The sequence below is a fragment of the Peromyscus leucopus genome, chromosome 8b (assembly GCF_004664715.2).
Source record: "Peromyscus leucopus breed LL Stock chromosome 8b, UCI_PerLeu_2.1, whole genome shotgun sequence".
NCBI lineage: Eukaryota > Metazoa > Chordata > Mammalia > Rodentia > Cricetidae > Peromyscus > Peromyscus leucopus.
The window spans coordinates 56,055,735-56,079,798 of NC_051086.1; the positions used below are offsets into that span (position 1 = coordinate 56,055,735).

The 24,064-nt window shown below is 54.8% G+C and overlaps 2 protein-coding genes and 1 long non-coding RNA gene across 4 annotated transcripts in view; 2 read left to right on the plus strand and 1 right to left on the minus strand.

Annotated features, from left to right (window-relative positions):
• Nucleotides 1-338: 338 nt before the first annotated feature.
• On the plus strand, nucleotides 339-11,949 carry Mybbp1a (MYB binding protein 1a). Its single transcript, XM_028888683.2, is given in 27 exon segments — nucleotides 339-575; nucleotides 695-790; nucleotides 1,348-1,431; nucleotides 1,524-1,598; nucleotides 1,699-1,806; nucleotides 2,654-2,829; nucleotides 2,922-3,089; nucleotides 3,183-3,300; nucleotides 3,887-4,182; nucleotides 4,400-4,510; nucleotides 4,924-5,049; nucleotides 5,182-5,349; nucleotides 5,438-5,537; nucleotides 7,140-7,236; nucleotides 7,317-7,468; nucleotides 7,668-7,754; nucleotides 7,849-8,001; nucleotides 8,078-8,251; nucleotides 8,327-8,487; nucleotides 8,966-9,209; nucleotides 9,300-9,431; nucleotides 9,531-9,599; nucleotides 10,043-10,156; nucleotides 10,342-10,443; nucleotides 11,012-11,160; nucleotides 11,266-11,736; nucleotides 11,738-11,949. Coding segments are annotated over 27 exon segments (4,044 nt in total). The 5' UTR covers nucleotides 339-383; the 3' UTR covers nucleotides 11,859-11,949.
• Nucleotides 11,950-12,099: 150 nt separating this feature from the next.
• Nucleotides 12,100-24,064, minus strand: part of Spns2 (sphingolipid transporter 2) — a 37,889-nt gene continuing 25,924 nt past the window's right edge. Inside the window, exons 4-13 of one of the 2 annotated variants that reach the window (XM_028888686.2) lie at nucleotides 19,636-19,787; nucleotides 19,379-19,445; nucleotides 17,870-18,012; nucleotides 17,440-17,592; nucleotides 17,164-17,353; nucleotides 16,964-17,029; nucleotides 14,820-14,918; nucleotides 14,573-14,736; nucleotides 14,015-14,061; nucleotides 12,100-13,572 (exon numbers count right to left, since the gene is read on the minus strand). In XM_028888686.2, coding sequence (XP_028744519.1) covers nucleotides 14,019-14,061; nucleotides 14,573-14,736; nucleotides 14,820-14,918; nucleotides 16,964-17,029; nucleotides 17,164-17,353; nucleotides 17,440-17,592; nucleotides 17,870-18,012; nucleotides 19,379-19,445; nucleotides 19,636-19,787 — 1,077 coding nt within the window. In that variant the 3' untranslated portion in view covers nucleotides 12,100-13,572; nucleotides 14,015-14,018. Of the gene's footprint in view, nucleotides 13,573-14,014; nucleotides 14,176-14,572; nucleotides 14,737-14,819; nucleotides 14,919-16,963; nucleotides 17,030-17,163; nucleotides 17,354-17,439; nucleotides 17,593-17,869; nucleotides 18,013-19,378; nucleotides 19,446-19,635; nucleotides 19,788-24,064 lie in introns of both variants that reach the window. The other variant, XM_037201446.1, reaches the window with a different exon arrangement.
• On the plus strand, nucleotides 18,910-23,686 carry LOC119087033. Its single transcript, XR_005090463.1, has 2 exons — nucleotides 18,910-19,120; nucleotides 23,355-23,686. It is a non-coding gene; the product is annotated as an uncharacterized LOC119087033 (long non-coding RNA).

Here is a 24,064-nt window from a genome sequence, read left to right on the forward strand (position 1 = left end):
TCCTCCCACAAGAAAGGAAGTCCTCGGAAAGCCGTGGCTTTGTTTCGGAGCACACAGGAGGCGCGAAATAGGGGCTGCACGGGTATCATGGAAAGGCTCGCGAGCAGACGGAGATCTGGGAGGGTACCGTACCGCGGCTTTTTAGTGGATTTGTTTGCGCCGGCAGCGTAAAGAAAAGTACCAATGCAGCACTCGCCCCCAACACGTGTGTGTGAGTACTAAACGCCGCTCCATGTCCAAACCGGAAAGGCGGGACATGCCCCGCCCCACTCCCGACCACTCCTGTCCCACCAGGCCCCGCCCCCAGCCGGCCGTCCCAGTGCGCACGCGCCGGGACCTGACCTGGAAGAGACCGTCTTCTGAGACCACGTGTTCCGCGCAGCATGGCGGAGATGAAGAGCCCCGCGAAAGCTGAGCCTGCGTCTCCAGCAGAAGCGGCCCAAGATGAGCGGCGCGGCCTGCTGGAGCACAGCCGCGAGTTCTTGGACTTCTTCTGGGACATCGCGAAGCCGGAGCAGGAAACGCGGCTCCAGGCCACGGAGAAGCTGCTGGAGTACTTGCGCACAAGGCCCAGTGTATGATGGCGGGGCGGGCGGGAGGGGGGGGTGCGGACCCAGTCGCGGCTCTAGATGCAAGGGGGCAGGGGTGGGCCCCCGGGTCACTGTTAACACTAGGGATGCCCTTGGTCCCGCAGGGTTCGGAGATGAAATACGCCCTGAAGCGTCTGGTCACTGGGCTTGGGGTGGGCCGAGAAGCCGCTCGGCCCTGCTACAGCCTGGCGCTGGCACAGGTGAGGCGGTGCGTCTGGCAAGGGCGCAACCACGCTGGGCAAAAGGTGGGGTGTAAGGGTAGGGGGCACCGCAGCTGCTGGGTAAGGAGAAATCCGCGAGGCTTCTGAAGTTTTCTTTCTGATACATGTTTAGCAGGCGTATATTAGCTACAGTTATTGGAAGTAGTGAACTTTGAGGTTGGTTTCTGCAAAGTTAGGGACCCCTCTCTAGGTTGGGAACCTAACTGATGACAGGCCACTCGGCAGCTTGTATAAGAAAGAGCATTGACTGTCCCGTAGAGTTTGCCTCAAGACGTCTCGGAGCAGGATGTGTGGATAGGATGGGTTTTTCAGGAAGTAAAGATGAGCATTCTGGGCCTTCAGAAGCCCTGGTGGAGATGGGGCTCGGTGCAGAATTTGGTCCCATAAACGCAGTAGATTATCCCTTAGAACGTGTGGTGAGAGATGGGAGGAGTGACCACGATGATGCAGGGGATCCACAGAGGAAGGCGGGTTGCCTCGGGCTGGTGTCACTTAGCGGGGCCGCTCCTCAGAGCACCTTTTGGGTTCCCCGGCAGCTGTTGCAGTCTTTTGAAGACATTCCCTTGTGCAGCATCCTGAGTCAGATGCAAGAAAAATACAATCTGCAAACCGTGAACAAGGTGAGTGTGGTCCCAGACAGACCAGCCTGTCCCTGAACAGGTACGGGTGGGGTGATGGACCCTCATCACCCGTGTTTGGGATCTCTTTCTAGGCGATGATGAGACCCGCTCTCTTTGCAAACCTGTTCGGAGTGCTAGCTCTCTTTCAGTCAGGGCGCCTGGTGAAGGTGAGAGCTTTGGGTACAGGAGGCAAGGGGGCTGGTTTAGGGTTGGCGGGGAACAGACAATAGTGTGCCCTGTTCACACACCCTGTTTTCTGTGTACTAGGACCAGGATGCCCTGATGAAGTCGGTGAGATTGCTGAAGATCCTGTCCCATCACTACAACCACTTACAGGGGCAGCCGATAAAGGTCCTGGTGGACATCCTCTCTGAGGTACGGGATCACACGTCATGCTGTCTGGTTTTGGAAACACTGAGAAGATTTGGGTTAGCACACAAGAACACCAAGACAGATGGTTTAACCATGCGACTGGTGTAAAGAGCCTTTTTGGGTCACCACGTATCTTAAGTCCTGCCTGTCTTTCAGGTTCACGGCGTATCTCCATTCAGTTAGGCACTTCAGATGCTCCATAGCTCTCTATTGTGGTTTCTGTGTTGGATAGTGAGAGTCTGGAACAGTGTTTGTCAATGCCTGAATGTACAGAAGGCAGTCGGAATACATTTGCCATAGTTATATTGGTCAAGCCTGGTTCTGTACTGCCCTACTTGGGAGACTGAGGCAGGTTCACATGTAAATCATTTGCTACTAGCTCATCCCTGTTTGGGCCTTTCTGCACAAATAGAGAAGGACCAGAATTCAAGTTGCCGCTCCTCACATAGGGCTCCTCAGATAAGAAACAGGCTGATCCTTTAAAAAACAAAAGGAATAATTTTAAATGGAGCCCCAGGCTAGTTAGCTATCTAGGATGCTGGGGATGGGTGGCCAGCGCTTTCTTACAGGTCTGACGTTCAGCAAGTTGGCTGGCTGGAGGTGTATCAAAAGCCCGTGGAGGAGGCGGGGCAGCAGCTGGAGAGATGGCCAGAGTACTGATTGCTCTTGCAGAGATGGTGGCTCACAGCCATCTATAATGAGATTTTGTGACCTCTTGTGACATGTAGGCAGAACACTGTATACATAATAAATAGCAGTTTTTTTTTTTAAAGCCCATGGGTAGAACAAGACCCAGAGGGAGAAACAAGATGCCAGGAGAGCCACCTTTTCACCTGTGTTCCCACTCCAGGTACCAGAGTCCATGTTCCAGGAGATCCTGCCAAAGGTCCTCAAGGGGGACTTGAAAGTGATCCTCAGCTCCCCTAAGTACCTGGAGCTCTTCCTCTTGGCTCAGCAGAGAGTGCCAGCAAAGCTTGAGTCACTGATGGGCTCAGTTGACCTGTTCTCAGAAGAGAATATTCCCAGGTTTGAGGAGAGAGTGGGTGGACTCTCCCTGGGGGCGTCCTGAACCCTCGTCCTCTAAGCAGTGCTGACTGAGTCCCCTCTGCCCTCCATAGTCTGGTGAACGTGCTGAGGATGGCGGCCAACTCTGTAAGGAAGGAGCATAAGCTGCCAGACGTGGCTCTGGACCTGCTCCGCTTGGCGCTGAAGGAGAACAAATTCACACTCTTCTGGAAGGAGATCTTGGAGCAGGGGCTGCTGAAGAAGCCATGCTGGTCAACCAGGTGTGTGTGGCACTAACCTCTGCTCCAGTCTGGGTGGGACGTGTCCACCCCAAAGAACAGGGTCTCTGACCAGACTGCCCCAACCCTCCTTAGCTACATGTGTTTCCGCCTGCTGGGGGCATCCCTGCCTCTGCTGTCCGAAGAGCAGCTGCAGCTGGTGATGCGGGGAGACTTGATCCGCCATTTTGGGGAGCACATGGTCATTTCTAAGGTAGGTGTCGTGCCATGTGTCATCTCCTCTGAAGATGTGTGACAGGACTGGGGACTAGATAAGAGTTTGACCAGTGATCAGGCCCTTTTGTCCTGAGGCCCACTCACTAGCAGACCCAACCCGCCATCTGTCTATCTGGAATTCTCTGCTGGGGTCACATTGATGAGAACAGTTGCTGTCTCCGGTGTGTTCTGCATTTTTGTGCCTGGGGGCCCAGTACAAAGGGTCGGCACATGGCGGTCACATGGAAATTGGTGGATTTTGAGTCCCAGGGTGGCACAGCTGGGTACTAGTCAGTCAGGATTTGAACCCAGGTTCCCCCCCATGCCTCATCAAATCAGGAAAATACCTTGTCCTCAATCTTTGAGGCAGATAGGGACTTTATTGAGCTGGGGCTGTAGGGATGGATTTGAGGGGTCAGAGATTAGAGAGGCCTTGATGGAACTGTGGCACCGTTAGCCTCCGCCCTGCTGTAGACTTGGAGGAGGTTCCTAGCCCTGGGTTTAACCTAGAAAGGGAGTGGTAGGAAGATGGTGATGTTGGAATCTTAACACTGGTAACCCGACCTCTTGCTCATCTCTTGCAGCCCCAAAACCTGTTCAAGTTCATCCCAGAGATAAGTACATATGTGAGCACCTTCCTGGAGGGGTGCCAGGATGACCCTGAGCGGCAGTTTGCTATGATGGTGGCCTTCACATCCATTACCAACCAAGGTCTTCCTGTCATGCCTACTTTCTGGCGGGTCACACGGTTATTGAGTAGTAAAGCCCTGCAGAGCTATGTGGCCTGGTTGCGGGACATGTTCCTCCAGCCTGACCTGGATTCCCTGGTGGACTTCAGCACTGCCAACCAGAAGAGAGCACAGGATGCCTCGCTCAATGTGTGAGTAACGTGTCAGCGTTGAGAGCCCAAACCCCTGAGTGGCATGGCTTCAAACTAGAGTGGGGAGGATTGGAAAGTTCTTGAAGGTGGCCTTGGTGTTTCCTGATTGGTATTTGGAGGTTGGAGTGGAGTGTGGGTGGCCCTGCCACAATAGGGCAAAGGAGCATCCTGCTTTTAATCGTCATGTTTGAATTATGTGACCTGCTCATGCTCCCAGGCCAGAACGGTCTGTAGTCCGGCTCCGGAAGTGGATCATCCACCGCCTGGTCAGCCTCGTGGAACATCTGCACCTAGAGAAGGATGATGCTGTGGTCGATCAAGTAGCCAGGTATGTGAGGAGCTAGCCTCCCTGTGGGTGGCATGGCCATGGAATGAGGCCCGTTGCCTGGTCCTTGTTTGGGTTCCCCTGGAGCCAGAAGCCTTCAGGTTAAGTTGTTAGTAGGGAATAGCAAGGAGAATCGGTGGAGTACCTTAGCCTGTGATGGAAAGAGACCCAGAAGGTGTAGAACTGGGGGGCCCCAAAGGTTCAGACTTGATGTATGGATTCTACAGGCAGTCTTTGCCCATCGGTATCTGCAAGCCTCTTGCCCCATACTAGCCAGCTTCTGTCTGCTCCAGTGGATAGGTTCTGCTGCTCCAACTCAGGTCACCTACCTGTGTTCAGAGGGTCAAAGCAGAGAAGGGGCCTTGCATGGTGCAGCTGAGGGAGTCTAAACATGCCAGTGCGGGTTGTCCTCCCAGGTTTTGCTTGTTCCACGCCTTCTTCAAGACAAAGAAGTCCACTCCCCAGATCCCAGAGACAAAGCAACAGTTCTCCTTCCCCTTGGATGACCGGAACCGAAGTGTCATTGTTGGTGCCTTCTTCAGGTAGGCCTGTGCCACTTAGAAGATGGGGACACTTGTTCTTTCCTGAGCTGGGAGCAAGGTCAGAGAGCCTGGCGGGTCCAGGGGCTGGGTATGCCAGTGCATCTTTTAAACCCTCCCTCCCCCTTAACCTAGCCTGCTGCAGACCCTCAGTGTGAAGTTTAGGCAGACACCAGACCTGATCGAAAGCGGGAAGCCCTGGACTTATCGCCTGGTGCAGTTGGCAGACATGCTGTTGAACCACAGCCGCAACGTGACCATTGTGACACCCTTCACAACACAGCAGCGCCAGGCCTGGGACCAGTGAGGGCATGGGACTTTTGGGGGTGGAGGAGGGTACCCTGCCTGTCTGTCATTGGGGCCTGCAAATGTGCCCATGCCTTCCCCCCAGGATGATGAGTACACTGAAGGAACTAGAGGCCCGCTCCTCAGAGACCAGGGCCGTTGCCTTCCAGCACCTGCTGCTTCTGGTGGGCCTCCACCTCTTCAAGGTATTGTGGTCTGCAGAGAAAGGAGCTTGGGGCCTGGAGTTCTGAGGCACCATGGGGCCACCCCTACTGAGAGGCTTTGGGGCGGTGGGAGATGGAGGTGGAAGTTGGATCCCCTAAACAAAAGTTACAGCTCAAGGGGAAAAAAACCACTCCATCCACATGGGCACCAGCCAGCATCCCAGCTTTCTGTGTAGGGCTTCCATGTATTTGCCAGGTGCCAGAAGCAGAGTAGCCTGCTTTGGGCCACACCTCCAGTTGCTGAGATTAAGAGTCCCACAGGCCCTCCTGGACGTGATTTACTGATTGGAAATGATGGGTATAAAAGAAAGTGCTGCCCCCTGCAGGAGGGAGGCCAGTCTGACACCCAGGACGCTAGTCACTTAGAAATGGGGCCCAGGTTTGTCGTCGTCGTCGTCGTCGTCGTCGTCGTCGTCGTCGTCCCCCCCCCCCCCCCCGGGTTTCTTTGTGTAGCTTTGGTGCCTGTCCTGGATCTCACTGTGTAGCCCAGGCTGGTCTTGAGCTCACAGAGATCCGCCTGGCTCTGCCTCCCGAGTGCTGGGATTAAAGGCGTGCGCCACCGCCACCCGGGGGCCCAGGTTTTTAATATGTAACTCTGAGGGCTTCCCCTCACCCCAAAGCAAGGGACAGTCATGCCTGAAGCTGGTAATGTCCCAGCAAAGGCTTTGTGGCCTGCCACAGTTTCCCAATGTATCACATTCTGCAGTTCATATCCTTTCCAGTCTTGGGCCTTCTAGAACCTATCTCTCTCCCCCCACCCCCCAGTTTTTCTTATAAGAAGCTTTAATGTTTTAACTAACATTTTACAATTAATTTTGTGTGGTGTTCTGTGCCATAGTGGAGGTCAGAGGACTTGGGGGTTTAGGTCTCACCTGTGGGTGATGGGGATTAAACCCAGGTTTGCCAACAGGTACTGTTGCCCTCTTGGGTAATCTCACTAGACCACTGAGGCTCTTTTATAAAGATTGTGTCAGGTCTTGGAGGCCTGGATGTATAGGACTCTTGTTAGCAACAAGCCTGTGGTTTTCAGATACATGTTCCCGTTCCCAGACCCCTGCACCTCTGAACTTGACTGGCAGAAGAAATTGTAGTTCATGTTTATCAAACCCATAGAGGAAAGGCACAGTCCAGAGTAGGCACCTACAGTTCTCAAAGCCAGGGAGCTAGAGACCTCTGGCCAAGGCATGAGCTCCTGCCTCTGCTCACAGCATTATCAAGCAAAAGACTGCTTTCTAGGTACCGGGTTATTCCCAGCAAGATGCATTTAAATCTAATTAAAACTAATGGTTTTCAAGTGTGTGTGTAAAACCAGGAGTGAAAGGATAGCTCAACAATCTGAGGTTGGCATTTGCTGGTCCTGTGGCTCTGAGTGTCTTTGTCAGCCTTGACTGTGTGTGGGTGTTGATGGGGAACTTGGGCTTTGTGATCTCCTGACTCTGCACAAGGTGCAAAAAAGGCCCTTGGGCGGCTCTCAGGTGCCCATTCTGAATGGTAAGAGTGACTGGCCAGGATGGGCCAGTGTCTGGCCTACCTGAGGACTCTGGTTCCAGTTCCTTTCTGACTTCTGCCTTGTCCCACCCACAGTCCCCTACAGAGAGTTGTGATGTCCTAGGTGACATCCAGACCTGCATCAAGAAAAGTATGGAGCAGAATCCCCGTCGATCACGCTCTAAGGCCAAAGGTGCGTCATTGTCCTGGGGCAGGCTGGGCAGCCAGGCTACCTGTATCCTGCTCGGCCTAAATCTGCTTTCCCACTTGTAGCCTCCCAGGAACCAGTGTGGGTGGAGGTGATGGTAGAGATCTTGCTGTCCCTGCTGGCTCAACCCAGCAACTTGATGCGCCAGGTGGTCCGGAACGTGTTTGGCCATATCTGTTCCCACCTTACTCCACGTGGTCTGCAGCTAATCCTGGCTGTGAGTTGGGGCCTCTGGGAAATGAGATTGTAAGATGGGTCCACTGAGATGTAGTGGGAGTATGTGTTATCGTCCCATCTTCTGTTTCCCCCTGGGGTGATGGGGCCTTTGGCCAAGATAGAAGAGACTGCAGGAGAGAACTGGGGAAGGTGGGCAGTTGGGGCAGCAAGTGCAGTGGTGGTCTGGGACTTCTCCTCAGGTGCTCAACCCCGAGACCAATGAGGATGAGGATGACAATGTGGTGGTCACCGATGATACCGATGAGAAGCAGCTGAAGGATGGAGAGGTACTTATCAGTGAGGTGCAAGGTAGGATGGGTGGCTGGAGATAAGTCACTGGCGTCATTGAGAAGGTGTGACTTACCTGCTTCCCACCCATAGGATGAAGACTTAGATAGTGAAGACAATAAGAACTCAGAGAGTGACGTGGATAGCGAGGATGGGGAAGAGAGTGAAGAGGAGGATCGTGATAAGGATGTGGATCCGGGCTTTCGTCAGCAGCTGATGGAAGTGTTGCAAGCTGGAAATGCACTGGTGAGCAGGAGCCAGGGGAGAGGGGGTTTGTCCACCTACCTAAGGCCAGGCTGATGGCTGTGCTTCTCTACCTCAGGGTGGAGTGGACAGTGAGGAGGAGGAGGAGGAGCTTGGGGATGAAGCTATGATGGCCCTGGACCAGAACCTGGCCAGCCTATTTGCAGAGCAGAAGCTGCGCATCCAGGCCCGGCAAGAGGAGAAGAACAAGCTGCAAAAGGAGAAGAAGCTCCGACGGGACTTCCAGATCCGGGTGAGTGCAGCAGGTGCTGCTCCTGCGCCTCCCCTGTGCTCCTGCGTGGGCTGACTCCCAGGCATCTGGCCACAGGTACTGGACCTGATTGAAGTCCTGGTCACCAAGCAGCCTGAGCACCCCCTGATCCTGGAACTACTTGAGCCGCTGCTGAGCATGATCCAGCACAGCATGCGCAGCAAGGGCTCCACCAAGCAAGAGCAGGACCTCCTGCACAAGACTGCCCGCATCTTCATGTGAGTGCACGTGCCCGTGGGTGACACACAGTCCCTGAGCTTTCCATTTTCTTTATGCTCTGTGCTCCCTGTGCATCGAGCAGGGTTCCTGACGCTCTGGTCCCACCCAGCCGTCAGGGTTACAGTAGTTGGGAGTTCTGATAAGAGAGCAGGGCTGTCTCTCACACAACACTATGCCAGTCCAGATCACGCTACCTGTTCAGACACTGGTTTGTCCTTGGCCCTGCCTGTCCATATATCCCTGAGCACATAGAACTTGCTTTACAGAGTCTGAGGCCACTGTCCCACCAAACAGGTACAGAGAGAGAGGTGGGTCAGGTCAGAGGTGTTCAGCTCCTGGGCCAAGTCCCTGTCCATCTCTAAGTCAGTTTTCTAACCTATGCAGTGGTACTTAGGGCTGCTTCTCTTGCTGTGCATGGCAGAGCAAGGTGAAGAGCACCCTCTGACCAGCTTGCCCCGCCCACCCACCCGCTCACAGGCATCATCTGTGCCGTGCCCGCCACTACTGCCACGAGGTGGGGCCCTGTGCAGAGGCTCTGCATGCCCAAGTGGAGCGGCTTGTGCAGCAGGCTGGCAGCCAGGCTGATGCCTCCGTAGCCCTCTACTACTTCAACGCCTCTCTGTACCTGCTGCGGGTCCTCAAGGGCAACGCTGCCAGGAGGCCCCAGGACGGTCGGAAGCTACGGGGAGCTGACACCCAGTCTGAACCCAAGGACCCGGAGGTGAGCCAGAGGCCAGCCCCGGCAGTTCTTCTCAGACTCGCCCTCTGCCTTCTGTGCCTTGCTCCCGTCTCACCCCGGCTCTCTCACCAGGCCCAGGCTGCCAATTGTTTGGACTTGGACTTTGTGACCCGGGTGTACTCAACAGCTCTGGAATCTCTGCTGACCAAGCGTAACAGCCCGCTCACTGTCCCCATGTTCCTCAGCCTCTTCTCCCGATATCCGGTAAGTGCGGGAGCCAGCCTGCCTCTCGGGAACCCTGCCTGGCCCAGTCCAGTCCCCCCCCCCCCCAACTAATGGTCCCTGTCCTTCCCTAATCCCTAGGTGATCTGTAAGAACTTACTCCCCATCCTGGTCCAGCATGTGGCTGGCCCGTCGCGGCCCCGCCATCAGGTAAGGTCTGTCTAGATGACCTGTACAGCCTTCTCACCGAGGCCTAAGAGGCCCGCTTCACTGACCTTGGCTGTGCATGGTGCAGCACATTGTTGGCACAGAGGAACTTGGGGAACCTTACTGTCTAGCTCAAGGCCTCCAGCACTACTAGATTTCATCTCTGGCCTGACCTGCACAAGAGGGCACCCTGTGTCTGCTTAGATGCCAGGGCTAACAGGCAGGCTAGAGAGAGACTTAAGTCAGTAAGGGCCAGGGGCTGTCCCAGCATGAGGTCTATTCAGGTGGGACCATTGCCTCTTCAGATCTCAGCAGCCCTTTAGCCACATGAGAAGAGAGGAACTGATGGTTGTAAGGCCCAGCATGGGCAGGAGCCCAAGCTTGTGGTTTCTGAGCCTTCACCTGGCATGCTGGGGCTTCTGCTGACTACATTCTCCTTGGTGCAGGCCCAGGCGTGCCTGCTGCTCCAGAAGACCCTGTCTGCACGGGAGCTGAGAGTATGTTTTGAGGATCCTGAGTGGGAGCAGCTGATTGGCCAGGTCTTGGGAAAGGTTGCCCAGGTAACAGCTGTGAAGCTCCCACCATGAACTCACCCCAGGTTTCTTGGAACTTGAGGTTCCAGAGTGGGTTGTGCAAACTAGCTAGTCCCCAGAAACATTTCCTCCCTCTGGGCCACTGCTATGAGGGATGTAGAAAGGCCTTCGGCAGTTCTCAGAAGTGCCTCAGTGTTGGCCTTCCTCCATAGACCCTGCAGACACTTGGAGAGGCGCAGAGCAAGGGGGAGCACCAGAGGGAGCTGTCCACCTTGGAGCTGCTGAACACTCTCTTCAGGACAGTCAATCATGAGGTAAGGCAGCCGCCCAAGAATCAGTGCCCCAGATGGAATAGACATCACATCAGGGTTCTGGCAGTCGTCTTTCCAGGGGGCAGAATCTGGGCTTTTAAAAGATTGCAGTGCTGCTGTGTTGATAGAAGTGATTACTTCTAAAGGTAGAAGGTCACATCTGGACCTGGCAGACTGGGGTGAGGCTGGCTCACCATGTATCAGAAAACTGAAAAGTGAGAAGAGCTAGAGATGAGCCCAGATGGGCAGCAGTTTGGAAGGAAGCCAGGTTTCTAGGCAGGAAGGGGGAGTGGTAAGGTGAGGCCAGTAAGGGGTAAGAGTTACTCATGGGCTCTAGGAGGCCACTGGAAATGGGCTGCTGGGTTCTCTAGTCTGGAACCACCTTTATAGGGGACTAGGAGCTGAAAAAGCGGGGACTTGGGCCCCTGGCTTTGGAAAGGGAAACAGAATGCTAGGTCGGGGCCTTGTGTCCTCCATGGTAGAGAGGCTAATGATTTAAAGACAGGAGTGGTTTAGGACCCAGGAGCAGGTAGAAGACCCACTGCTACTCCAGCCTGCCTTCCCTCTGCAGAAGCTGTCTGTGGACCTCACCTCTCTCTTGGGCTTGCTGCAGAGCAAGCAGCAGAAGCTACAGCAAAGCCTACAGCAGGGGAACCACTCCTCTGGCTCCAACCGCCTCTACGACCTCTACTGGCAGGCTATGAAGATGCTAGGAGTCCAGTATGTTCTGGGAGAGGGCCCCACACCCTGGGAATGGGGCTAAAAAGGCCCTTCCAACAATAATTGCACTCTCACTTCACTCTGTGTTTTACTGCTTCCTTACAGGCGTCCCAAGTCAGAAAAGAAGAATGCCAAGGCCGTTCCTAGCGAGTCCCAGAGCCCCATTAGCATGAAGCGGAAGAAAAAGGGATTCTTGCCTGAGACCAAGAAGCGAAAGAAACTTAAGTCTGAGGATACCACACCAGGAAAGGATGCTGCATCAGGGCAGGATGTAGTGACAGCAGATGCTACACCTGCTGCTACTGGTAAAGACCAGCCCCCCAGCACAGGCAAGAGGAAGAGGAGGAGGGTGAAGGCTAACACCCCGTCCCAGGTGAATGGGACACCTGTCACCAAGAGTCCAACTCCCAACAACCTCACCCTAAGTCCTAGCACCCCTGCTAAGACCCCAAAACTACAGAAGAAAAAAGAGAAGCTGTCACAGGTGAATGGGACCACTCCTGTGTCCCCCATAGAGCTTGAAGGCAAAAAGCATCACCAGAAGGCTCTTCCCACAAAGGAGGTCTTGAGAAAGTCCCCCCCAGTCGGCCCTGCCACGCAAGAGGGCAAGGCTGTCTCTAGTTAGCAGGAGCCCTAGCCTACTGCAGAGTGGGCTCAAGAAAAGGAAAGTGGCCCGGAGAAAAGTGCAGACGCCTTGAGTGAGGTGTGGTCTTCCTGCCTTCAGCAGCCCAAGAGACTCCTATTTTTTCACCAATATTTTAATAAATATTGCCATGGTATATGACACCAGTCTCTGGCTTTGGGCAGTGAGTGGGTCTGTTACCAACCTTCCAGGGGCAGGGTCCATCTACTGCTGGCCTGGCCCTAGCTGTGTGGCCAAGGTTCCCAGCTTAGATACTCAGTCCTGTCCCTTCCCGGGCTGTTCAATGGAGAGCCACAAAACATTTAAATAGGTTTATTTCTTCATTTACAAGAGGAATATATATTTGGCTTCTCTCTTAAGACTCTGAGATTCACAATCAGCAGCTCTAAAAAATAAAGGAGCGGTTCAGCTTCCGGAAGGAAGAGGAGGCAACACTTGGACCTGGTTCTTGTACAACAAGAAAACATTGCTGGAGCCCCTGCTGGGGTTAGGGTGGGAGCAAGGCTGGTCGTAAGGGATAGCACCCTCTGCCCACCCACATTCCAAACCCCCAGAGTGCCCCAGAGCTTGGGTGGGATGGGTACCACTAACTAACACCACTGAAGCCACAGCCAGCAAGTGGAAGACAGCCACAGGGGACTGTTGTCCAAGCCGGTTCTGGAAGTTTCCTGTAGGTTACAACAGTACCCCAGGACCAGAGCCACCTTGGTCACAACGTGCAAAGAGTATGAAGCTGGGGATAAGTGTCCAGAGGTGACTAAGGTGGCTGCAGGGGAGTGAGGGGCTGGGGGGTGGGTCGGGGGAGTAGGTTGATCAAAGGCTGAGGTGAAAGCCTGCCCCGCCCCAAGAGTCAATTGGGGTATGATACCTACAGGCACTGGTGGGAAATCTCCAGCAGTTCCATACCCTAAGCCAAGAAGCAGTGTGGACTGCTAGGTACAGCTTTCAGCAGCCAAATTTGAATCTGACTCCTCATTGAAAAGGTCATCCTGTAGGGGGGAGTGGCTTCTGGGGCACAGCAGGAGTTGGGGGATGGGGTGAGGAAGTGGGTTCTCAAGGTCTCAGCCCCTGGTGCAGGTGCTGCCAGGGTGCACACCCCCAGTGCTTCAGTCCTCTAAGGGGTGGTCCCACCTGGGAACAACCTCCGGGCAAAGAACCAGCTGAAGACAGCAGAGACAGTGTCCTCCAGGGTGACTGTCCCAACAGCAGGTACCCAGCTCCACGGGTCAGGCTGAATTTGACGGCCCCAAGGTTAGAGCCTAGGAATGGGGAAGTGGTCCCTGTACACCAGAACTTTTGGGGGACCTCAGAACCAGAACTGAGGTCCTGAGACTTGGGTCATGTCTTCTGTGTACAGCCTAGGACTTGTTTCTTCAAAGCTGTGAAGGGCGCCTTGGAAGGCACGCAATGGAGGAAGCTCCAGCTCCTTGGCCCCATTGTCTAGGGAGGATAGGGGCTCCCTCAAGATCACATGAGCCAAGGGCCCGCCAGGCTTCCCCCAAATGCCCACTGCAGGCTGACTTCTCTTTTGGCCCTGCGTCCCCCAACCAGGGCTGGAATTGTGTCCAACAGAGTGGCTCCAGCACACACAGTCCTCCATGTTAACTGAGGATGCAGCTTCTTGGAGATAGGGCCACTCAGTCCTGGGCCAAAGAGGGTGTGTACCCAGCTGTGAGTCACACGGGAAGCTTTGGGACGGTCCTGCAGGTCCAGGATGCTGGAGGACCTCTCCCAGTCTAAATTGCAGATCATTGCTGTCCCAGCTGCACCTGTGGGAGGGGGTCAGGTCAGAGGTGGAGCTTTGGGAATTGTTCCAAAGCTGGCTTCCTTAGCTTTCACCACTACTGTGGTACTGGGGCCTGTGACCCTGGGTTTACGGGAAGCTTTAGCCTCCAAGGGCTAGGCCACTGGGAGGGCCAGGGTGGGAGGTGCACCCTGTCACATCCAGGAGGATTTAGGAGGACAGCAGGGTTTCTGGCAAGCTGCAGGGCTGACCTATGCTCCCAGCCCTTCTAGGGAAGGGAGGCGACTGATTTACTGGAAGAAGCCAGCTCCCACAAATCCACAGATTCTGTATCAACACATCAGAAGGAAGAGGGCAGACCTAGGGCAATGGGGAATCTGCTCAGGAAGGAGACGGTTCTGAAGGGGTTTTGTTCCCTGTTCCTTCAGGGCCACTCCTCCCACAGGGGCTTCCTGGCCTGCACTCACCACCTCAGACTTTCACGGATGCAGGCGGCATCACCAGCTGGTTCACCCTGAGGGAGAGACGGGCGGGGGTCAGGGTGGCACATCAGCGGGGACTGGGCCCAGGCACGGCTCTGGCACATCGCATCACTGGGGCCGGTAGACCGGAGGCGCTGGGCAGGGACCTCGTCAGCCCCAGGGGGAGGTGGGAAAGCCCAGGGGTAGGGAGAGGAGACAGAAAGGAATAGAGAAGAGAGGAGAAAGAAGTCAGAAAATGAGAGGAGGAGAAGGGGACGACGGGACTCCCAGCTCTAAAACCCTGTTAACTCCAGAGAAAAACCCACGTCTAGAGCTCCCACAAAAAAGGCCTGGCATCTGCCCACCTGGGCTACCATGGCCTGGGCCCATGATATGCTGGCTGGGGGCATGAGAAGACTCAGAGCCAAGTGTTAATAGAGCTGGTCCTGGCCTCCAGCAGGTCACCTAGCCCTAAGGCTACAAAGTAACCCAGTTTCCTCCGCCCTGTGGAACAGAGCTGTCACAGTCCCTGCTTCCTAGCGTGCCCACCCCACCCCTACTCACTGCTGTTCAGCCTTGGCACGGTCGCTGAGGAAGAAGAGAGCGGTGGCAAGGAAGAACATGCCACCCAGGACCACGACAAAAGGGCACAGCATGAGGGCATAGCCCAGGCTCAGAAACTCCCAGAGCGGGGAGTCCTTGGTGCTCTGGCGGATAAGGTCCGAGATCTGTGGGGATTGGGGTACTGGTATCAGGACAGGGCTATCTTCTGTGCCCCACCCCCAGGCAAGCCCCACCCTCAGCCACTCACAAAGCCAATGAGGTAGGGGCTTCCAGCATCCCCCAGCAGATGGGAGGTGAAGCTCTGCAAGGCCACAGCCGTGGCTCGTCGGGTGGGGATGACCACATACTGCAGGAGGAAGGGAGGGTCAGTGCCAGAAGGGCCGGCCGAGGCTGTGTACTAGGCTCATCCCTGTGGCTAAGACACTTCTGAAACCCCACAGCCTCCGCTTCCTGTCCTGGGTACTGATAGTCCTGCCACCCAGCCCTGTACTTCCCTACCCACCATGTAGGCATGGCTGCTTCTGTCAGCTCCACAGGGCCTCTTCTCTTCCCCATCTGCCCCTCCTATCTGGAGCCTTGAAGCACGCACACACGCATGCACCGCTTCAGTCCCCATCACCCCAATGGTTCTGGCAGAACCCAGACTTAGTGATGGGAATCTGCACCTCCCTCCCCACTGCATTCCATGGAACAACAACTTCGGTACCAGTTGGCACAGGTCTTCCAAGGCCAGAGCTCTTGGAGCATGGAGGAGCTGAGCTAAAAGGTCCAGGGGCACTTTTTCTTTTCTTTCTTTCTTTTTTAAAGATAGAGCCTTGCTGCTTAACCCAGGCTGACCTCAACTTGCTATGCTCCTGGAGAGAACCCTCATTTCTGAGGGATCACGTGTGGAGTTGTGCAACTCTGGACGTAGGATTCTAGCCTCTAGGCTTCCTGCCCTCCCTTTCTGTAAGCCAAACACCTGTCTTGCTTCCCTTCCATGAAGATTTAGCAAGGCTGAGGCTGGCTGAGGTGGAGAGGATATGAACTAGCATCCTACCCCAAAGAGCCTCTACTTGAACTCAAGCACCCGACACCAGAGTCTAAGAGCCACTGGGACCCAGGTCGTCCTGAACTAGACAGAACAGGCCCTGGCCCCACTTGAAGACAGATGGGCGAGACTAGGACAACCAGAACCAGGTGGCCCCTGCCCTGAGCTCCAGCTCCTCACGCTGTCCATGACACCTGTCATTGTGGGCAGTGGGAGCAGCCAGCATCCTCAAAGTACCCTGCTGGTGGTGAGGAGACAGGGAGGGATCTGGATCGGAGCATATTGCGTGGCCCCATTTCCAGCACTAATTAGTCACTTAGCCGGGACACTTAGTAAAACTGGGACATGAGTTCCCTGGGACCCAGACAGCTCCCAGGGGCTGCTGGGGGTGGGGGCTTTCAGGGGAGGGCATTCTGCCCAACACCAAAGACCCTTGATTCAGTCTTGCCACGGTTACAGCGCGTGCATGGGTAGAGGACAGAGGCACTGGTGGGCGACACAGGTATTCGAGAAAGGCATAGGGTGGAGCAAGGCAGGCCTTCTGAAATGGAGGGACTACAGAGGCCCCCAGACTCTGGCCTCCTGGCCTAAGCACCAGCTCCCAAGCTAATAAATACCCAGTTTATTCCCCTGCCTTCCACCTCCTACCATTCCATCTCCAGTCCTCTGCAGTCTTCTGACCCTGACCAGGAGGTCCCTCGAGGACCAAGCACAGGAGTCATAGCTCTGCCATCCCCACCCCCACTTCACTCAGAGCTACAAGTCACTAGGCCCACAGCCCCTCCCCTGTTCTCCTGTCCCCACCCAGGAACACAAGCCCAAGCAGACTGCTCAGACAGCCCTTTGTCCCTCGCCTGCTGGTCTGGAGGCCATTGTTGGTCCCGTAAAGACAGCCTCTGTCTGTCCAGCCAGCCGCAGGCACTCGGCAGGCATGCCTGGGACCCAGCCTGGGACCCAGCCTGAGCTGGCAAAGCCGAATGCAAGGACACTCGACTCCCGGGGGAGGAGTGCTGGCAGGCAGCACCACCTCAGTGCCAGCCTGGTACCACCAGCCTCCCAGCCACAAACCTGAAACTGGAGACAACCCTGCCCCTGCACCCCAACATCTGCCTGCTCTCTTAGCCACAAACCGGAAACCGGAGACAACCCTGCCCCTGTATCCCAACATCTACCTGCCCAACCCTGTTTCCAGACCCTTCCCAGATCTGACCCCATGTATCTCTGATCCCCTCCCTGCCTCTGGGTTCACCTCTCCCAACAACAAGCGATGCTTACCCTGCACCCACCCTCCCAAGTCACCCCAATGAAATTCTTAAGCCTGGGTCAGTCAGCAGAAGGGGACTGTAGACTTCCTGGCTTACCATGAGGATGTCTGCAGTGATGGCCCAGTTAGAAAACAGCAGTGTCTCCCCAACAAAGATGCATATCTATTCATAAAGAGGAAAGCAACCATGAGGGGCACAGGGCAGGGACATGTGCCCCCCGCCCCCCGTGGGGATAGAGGGTCCCGCAAGTCAGACTGCAACTCCAGCCCATCTCCCCCAACCTCCCAAGGACTCACATAAGCGCCCACAATGCTGGTCTTGGCGGCCACAAAGATGAGGCAGATGAAGATGGCAGACCCCAGCATGCCCACCGCACACACCAGTGGGTCAGCGCGCTGAGTCCGCAGGCGGCACCAGCGAGTGGCTCCCGCACCTGTGACCACTCCCAGAAAGCCAGTGAAGCAGGTAATGGCCCCGAAGATGAGGCTGTGGGGACAAAGGACAGTCGAGTGTGATTTGAACAAGACCGTGGTTGGGATGGAGGCACCCAGTCCTTGGCGTCCAGGCTTTACCTGTCTTTGGCTCCGCAGGGCGGGCTGTTGCACGTCTCTGCGGTCTTTTGTACAACTTGAGCACGGTGCAGATAGAGGGGAATCCACATGCCCAGGGCCCCTGTGGCGAAGGACACGGCAGATGTGGCCAGGGAGGAAAAGACGTAACTGCGGCTGGGAAGAATCCAGGGAGGGACACTGAGTTGGCGCAGCCCTCACAGCAGGGCCAGGGAGTCAGCCTGTTCCCTCCCAGCCTGCTGTCCGCTGCCTCCCCCAGATAGAAATGCTCTTTCACGGGCCCGGTGAGGACTCAGGATGCAGGATCAATAAACTCTCAGGCCAGAATGCCATTCAGCCCCATAGGCTGTGGAGATGGCAGGTGAGTGTGGGCGGGCCACTTGGGGCCTCTAACCAGGCCTCCTCCTACCACACCCGGCACGGTAGCACTCACTTTCGGATCAGAGCCTTCATGTCTCGAAGCCATGAGGTCCGTGCTTTGAGCTGGCCCCCAAGCTGATCAGCATGGCCTCTCTTAGTGGCTGGGACCAGGATGAGGATGAGTGTTCCTGTGATCATGCCCAGGACAGGGGACACCTGGTGGGACAGGAAACGTGAAGTTTGAATGCCACATAGACTCTGTCTAGGCTGCACAGGAGGGCCCGGGCAACTGTTCCTTATCTGGACTCCAAGTCCTTTTTCTAGGCTAATATTTGCCCAGCTGAGTACCAGAGAGGCTGAGCAAAGCTGCTAAGGATGAGGCCAGGGAAGGGGCTGGGGGGCTCAAAGTGAAGAGTCCAGACCAAAGGCCGGGCAGGAAAACAGGTTCAAGGAAGACTGAGAGACTTCAGTGGGGGGGGGGGCAAGAAGTGGGGGGGGAGGAAGAGAGGAGGGGGAAGGAGGAAAGTGAGGGAGAGATGGCTCAACAGATGAAGGATAAATGGGAAAACAAGCAGATAGACAGACAGATGCACTCATGCATGGACGGATGGACAAGTAGGTGAATGGGTGGCTGGGTGGCTGAGTGGGTAGATGGATAATAAGAAAAGAAAGACAGGTAGATGAAAAGCATAGGGAATGATGTCTTTGAGTAGAAGAGTTCATTTGTAGGGGTGGAGAGCCATATACCAACTTGTCTAACCCCTGGGGCTAGGAATGTTCCAAGGTGTGTCCCTCAAACATGGACGTTAGGCAGGGACCGGCCAGATAGGTGGCCTGTTCTTTACAGGGCCCTCTATGGGCTTTGGGTCTTCCCTGTGTCCAGCCTCATGTTAAGAGCAGAATTCCCAAGGCTCTAGGCCTCTCTCTCTACACAGAGCCAAGCACCAGCCCAGGAGAAAAGAGAAGCTTGCTTCCCCCAGGCCTGGGCGTTGTGGGCTGGGGATCTCTTCTACATGCAACCCCTCCACCCTACGGCTCACCCTCCTCCCCATGATGCAATTCCACGGTGGCTGCTTCCTTCCTGCTTTTGAGGAAAAAACACTTTGTCTTGAGCTTCCGCCCCTCAGAGAGACGGGGGATCTCTGTTTCCTCTGATTGCACTGTCCTGGGGCCTTGGGGACTTGCCCCAACCCTCCAACAGAACAGGAAGTGATTCCAAACCCGAAGGGCCCCCACACAGAGGTCCTGTCCCAACCTCGCCCTAGAACAGAGCCAGAGCTGGAAGCCAGGAAGCTGTGCTGTGGACCTGGAATTTCCTGATGTGGTGAGAGAATCCTCATCCTCTCCACTCCCGGGGCCTGGGGGTAGGGTTCCAACCCTGGACCGAGGCCCTGTGGGTGACAGGACTGTCTAACTCCCCTGATACCTCAGCCTGAACTGATCTACAGGGATAAGACCTCAGCGCCCAGGCTAGTGAGGGAGGAAGCCTGGCAGTTAAAGCCTGGCCTCTGGGCTGAGTGAGCTGCTCTCTGGGGGCAAGGGCTGGAGTGGGGAGCCTAAACAGGAGGGACCTAGGCCTTACCCGCAGGGCCCAATGCCAGTCTCCAGCTGCCTGCTTCACGCTGGAACCTGTGATGTAGCCCAGGCCACTGCAGAGAAGACAGACACACGTCAGAGCGAGCAGCTGAGCTGAGTGGGACGTTCTTGGTGGCCTCCCACCCGGCTAGCCTGTGGGAGAGCAGGTCCAGGAGTCCTCTACCGCTGTCTGCTTAAAGCAGGGTTGGGGAGTTCAAGGGGACCCTGGCGCTCTTCCCGCAAACCGAGGTGCTTCACGCTTACCTGCCCAGTGGGATGGCGAAATAGAAGACCGACAGCATAAGCGTGCGTGTGTTCTTGGTAAACAAGTCACCGATGATGGTGGGTGCTATGGTGGAGTAGCTGGCTTCACCGATACCTACTAGCCCTCGGGACAGGACCAGCAGCCAGAAGTACTGCGGAGGAGGACAGAGAATGCTGGGGGACCCGCCATTCCCAGGCTTGCTCATCCCTATCCCACTACACCCTAGCCCTGGCAGGGTCCAGAGGCCAGGGGAAGAGGATGGAGCCCAGGACTAGCCTCAGCAGTGACCACAGCCACAGGCCACCACACAGGGCCCTGAGATACCCCTCAAAATGAAGGAACTGATCATTCCCAGGTTGGGGGAAGACAGGGCTCCGTGTCTCCACAAGCACTGGGGACTATATACTTGGGCTATCTTAGCATCTCTGGCCTCACTTCAGAATCCAACAGTCACCTTTGCTCTGTGCCCTCCCCTAAGCAGGAAGGCCAGACCAAACCTGGCCACACTGAAGACCTAGTGTGTGTGGGGAGTGGGCACAGTTGCCTAGTGGGCTCTGAGTCCCTCTCTGGTGCACACATCAAAGGCCAGCGATGGGGGAAGGGGTGTGGCCATGCCAGCTGCCAGTGGTCCGACCCCTTTGATGTGGACCTGCCTTCCTCTGGCCCTCAGCTGCCCAGGGCCAGAGAACCCAGCATGGCCATGGTTTCCCTGCCCCACCCTTACCACCCATCCGGCCAGCCTTGCCCACATCCCCTGCCATCCCTGTTGTCTCTCCCCAGCCATCTCCTGCCACCTCTCTGGCCCCTGGCTGTCTGTGCCAGGGGCTGCTGACCCTGTCTCTCTCACTCTGGTTCCTGGCATTTCTTTCACTGCAGACCAACTGCCCACCGCCTTCCCCTGTTTTCCTATTGGGTGGTCTTGTCTTTTTGGTATAGATTTCTATTAGCACTTTCTACATCACAGGGCTGGATTCCTTGTCCTTTTTGTCACTACTGCTCTCGGCCTTCTTTCTCTCCTCCTTGTTTACCCAATTTCGCCATTCATGGGCTTCCTGATGTCTAATCTGAGGCTGTCAAATCTTGACTCTTCCTCCACGCCTGGTTCAAGAAAGCCTACTCCAGCCCCAAAGTATAAAAGCATCCTCTTCTATTTCATGTTTGAAACCATTTGGAGAGAGACATCAAACTTCTTCAGCGCTCTAGCATGCTAAGGCGTCCCCGTCCCCACCCACCCACCCACGCACCTGCCAGATTAATGCTGTCTCTGCCTTATGCTGCACACGTAAGTACCAAGAAACAACACTTAGTGTCCTCTCTGCTTGCAAAAAATGGACAGAAAGGAGGCTGCTCCACTTGTTTTATTCCACCACATGCTTCGTTATTTTTTGATATATGCATGATGATTGACATTGACCAAGTTTATTCTTCTACTAGCCACTCAGTATAAATATACCCTGAGTATCTGTGCAGGCCCAGTGGTGGTCATTTGAGTGGTTTCCTTCCTTCCTTCCTTCCTTCCTTCCTTCCTTCCTTCCTTCCTCCCTCCCTCCCTCGTTCCTTTCTCCCTCCCTCCCTTCCTCCCTCCTTCCTTCCTTTCTCCCTCCCTCCCTTCCTTCCTCCCTCCTTCCCTCCCTCCCTCCCTCCCTCCCTTCCTCTCCTTTCCTTTTCTTTGTGTGTGCACACACAATAAGTGTGTGCGTGAGTGTGTGTAGGTACAAAGAGAGGTCAGGAGTTAATGCTGGGTGTCTTCCTCTATTATTGCTCTCATCTTATTCTTAGAAATAGGGTCTCTCACTGAACCTGGTGCCGGCCAATTCAGCTAGACAGTGAGCTCCCAGGAGCCAGCTGTGCCCACTCCCCTAGCCCCAGGGTTATGGGAGCACACCACCACACTTGGCTCTTACACAGGTTGCTGGAGATCTAACTCAGGGTCTCATGCTTGCATGGCAAGCACCCTTAACCAGCGAGCCATCTTTCAGCCTCTCTTTTTCCTTTTGTTTTTTAAATATTTTTAATTATGTGTATGCATGTGTGTTTGTGAAGGTAGGTGTGTGTGTGTGTGTGTGTGTGTGTGTGTGTGTGTGTGTGTGTGCAGTACGGGGAGGCCAGAAGAGGGAAGTTAGATCCCCTGGAACTGGAGTCATAGGTGGTTGAGAGCCACCCTATATGGGAGCTGAGAAGCGCAGTTGGGTCCTCTGGAAGAGCAGTAAGTACTCTTAACCACTGAGTCATCTTTCCAGGCTCCCCTGATGCCAGGAGGGATCCTCACGTTTGTTTGTCCACATGCTGGGTTTTTTCTAGCCTGCGTCCTTCCAGACATAAGCTGGGACACAGCAGGGATTTACAGTATCTTGACATTCTGATGCCCAAAGAGGCTTCACCAATTTACACTCCCACCAACAGCTAGGCATCTCGGGCTCCCCGCAGCTGTACTAACACTTGGTATTGTCAGCCTCTTTAATTGTTGCCAATCTATGGGTGTGAAATGGTATCTTGTTGTTTTGTTTTGCATTTCTCTGATTCCTCTGGAGGCCGAGGGATCTCTTCCTCCATTCACTGGCCATTGGTCATGCTCCGGAATGCCTTCACAACCCTTTGCTTATTTTCCTAGCATTGTTGTCCTTCTCTTGTTAGTTTACAGTTTAGGTTTCTCAGTCTTGCTTTGGTTTTTCCCTTCCCCATCTGTAGTTTATTCTGCACCGTGGTTGACATAGTACCCTTTTCCCGGGAGCTACTGGTGAGAGATGTGCCCTCAGCCAGCAAGCACTGGCTCCCCACTCCCTAGGGCCTTGCTTCATGGATCAATCATTGCCTAGTTTGTCCCTTGGTTGCTTTAGTCAGAACGGCCATTGTTTTGACAACTGATAGGGTGAACCCCATTCACTGTTATCTTTCACATTGTTCTTGGCTGTTTGGAGCATTTTCTCTGCCAAATTAACTTTAAAATCACATTGCCAATGTCCCCCAAAAGCCCCCGTGGGGCTTGAATGGTGATCACCGTGAGTTTACAAAACAATTGAAAGTGATCTGTGTTTCTCTCTTTTTCTCTGCTCATCTCTTCTCCCCAACACAGAAGGCATCAAGGCCTGGACTCATTCATTCATCAATCTCATAAGAAGCCCCAGGGGCCCAGCCAGGGGCAGGGCAAGGCACAGGGGGCTGTGAAGGCTCCTAGCTTGGTCTTTGTTTCCAGGGTGGGCATCAGGCTCCACCTGCACTGGGCCTGGAATTGCCTTGGACCTGAACCACCTCCCTGAAGCAAAGTGAGCTCCTGCAGACCTGTCTGGTTTGCCAGTGAGCATGTGGCTCCTCCCTGTCCTTCAGATTTCCAGGGCTCAGTGACGCAGCAGGAGGAAGGCCTGGGCCTCAGGCCTGGCACTCAAGGCCTTCCTTGGCCTGGTCTCTGCTTTCCTTTCCAGCCATGATACCCTTCTCTTTCTCTCAACACAATCCATTATCTCTGCATCTTTGGATATGGCCCCCTGCCTGTGTCAGCTTCACCATAAGTCATGGTTTCTCAGTCATGTCTGCTAGATTATGTGTCACCTCCTCCAGGAAGACTTCCTGGAACCCATGGACCACAAGGGCCAGTTCCTCTTCAGTGTTCAGCACTTTGGATGGCTTGAAGGCTGTGAGCCTGAAGCTCCTGTCACATCTGACAGGGACAAACAGAAAGCTCTTGAAGAGTTAGTTCTTCTTCCTCCATTGCTCTCCACAGATGCTATCACATGGCTGACTACTAGCCATGAGAAGCTCACTGCCCTCATGAGACAACACAGGCCTTCTTGGGAAGAATGAACAGAAAAGAGGATTTGCTGGACACTGGCCATGCTCCACAGCCAGTTGTTTCTCACAGAGGACCAGCCAGCGTAGGATTATTCCCACTTTAACAAGGAGGAAACTGAGGCTCAGAGAGGTGAAGCACATTTCTCCAGGTCACAAAGCTGAGTGGGCAACAAAGTTGGGATATTCAAACCCAGGACTGTGAAAGTCAAGGGTATTTCCTTTCTTGTTTGTTTGTTTGTTTATTGTTTTTTCGAGACAGGTTTCTCTGTGTAGTTTTGGTGCCTGTCCTGGATCTCACTCTGTAGACCAGGCTGGCTTCGAACTCACAGAGATCCACCTGGCTCTGCCTCCCGAGTGCTGGGATTAAAGGCGTGTGCCACCACTGCCCGGAGAGTATTTCTTAAGAAACTTTGATGTTGAATTGACTCTTGCCTTCCTGGGACTTGGATTCAAGGAGTTGACTGGTCATCAAAGAGCAAACTGAGCCAGAAACAGAGTGAGTCAGAGAGTAAGGTTTGCACAGCAAGAGAACTGGGGTGGGATGTAGATGTAAGGACTGGAAGCCTTACATCTAGGGCAGACTTATTCCCTGTTCCTGACATCCTGCCAAGCTACTCAGATAGTCAGGTTGGCACACAGGGC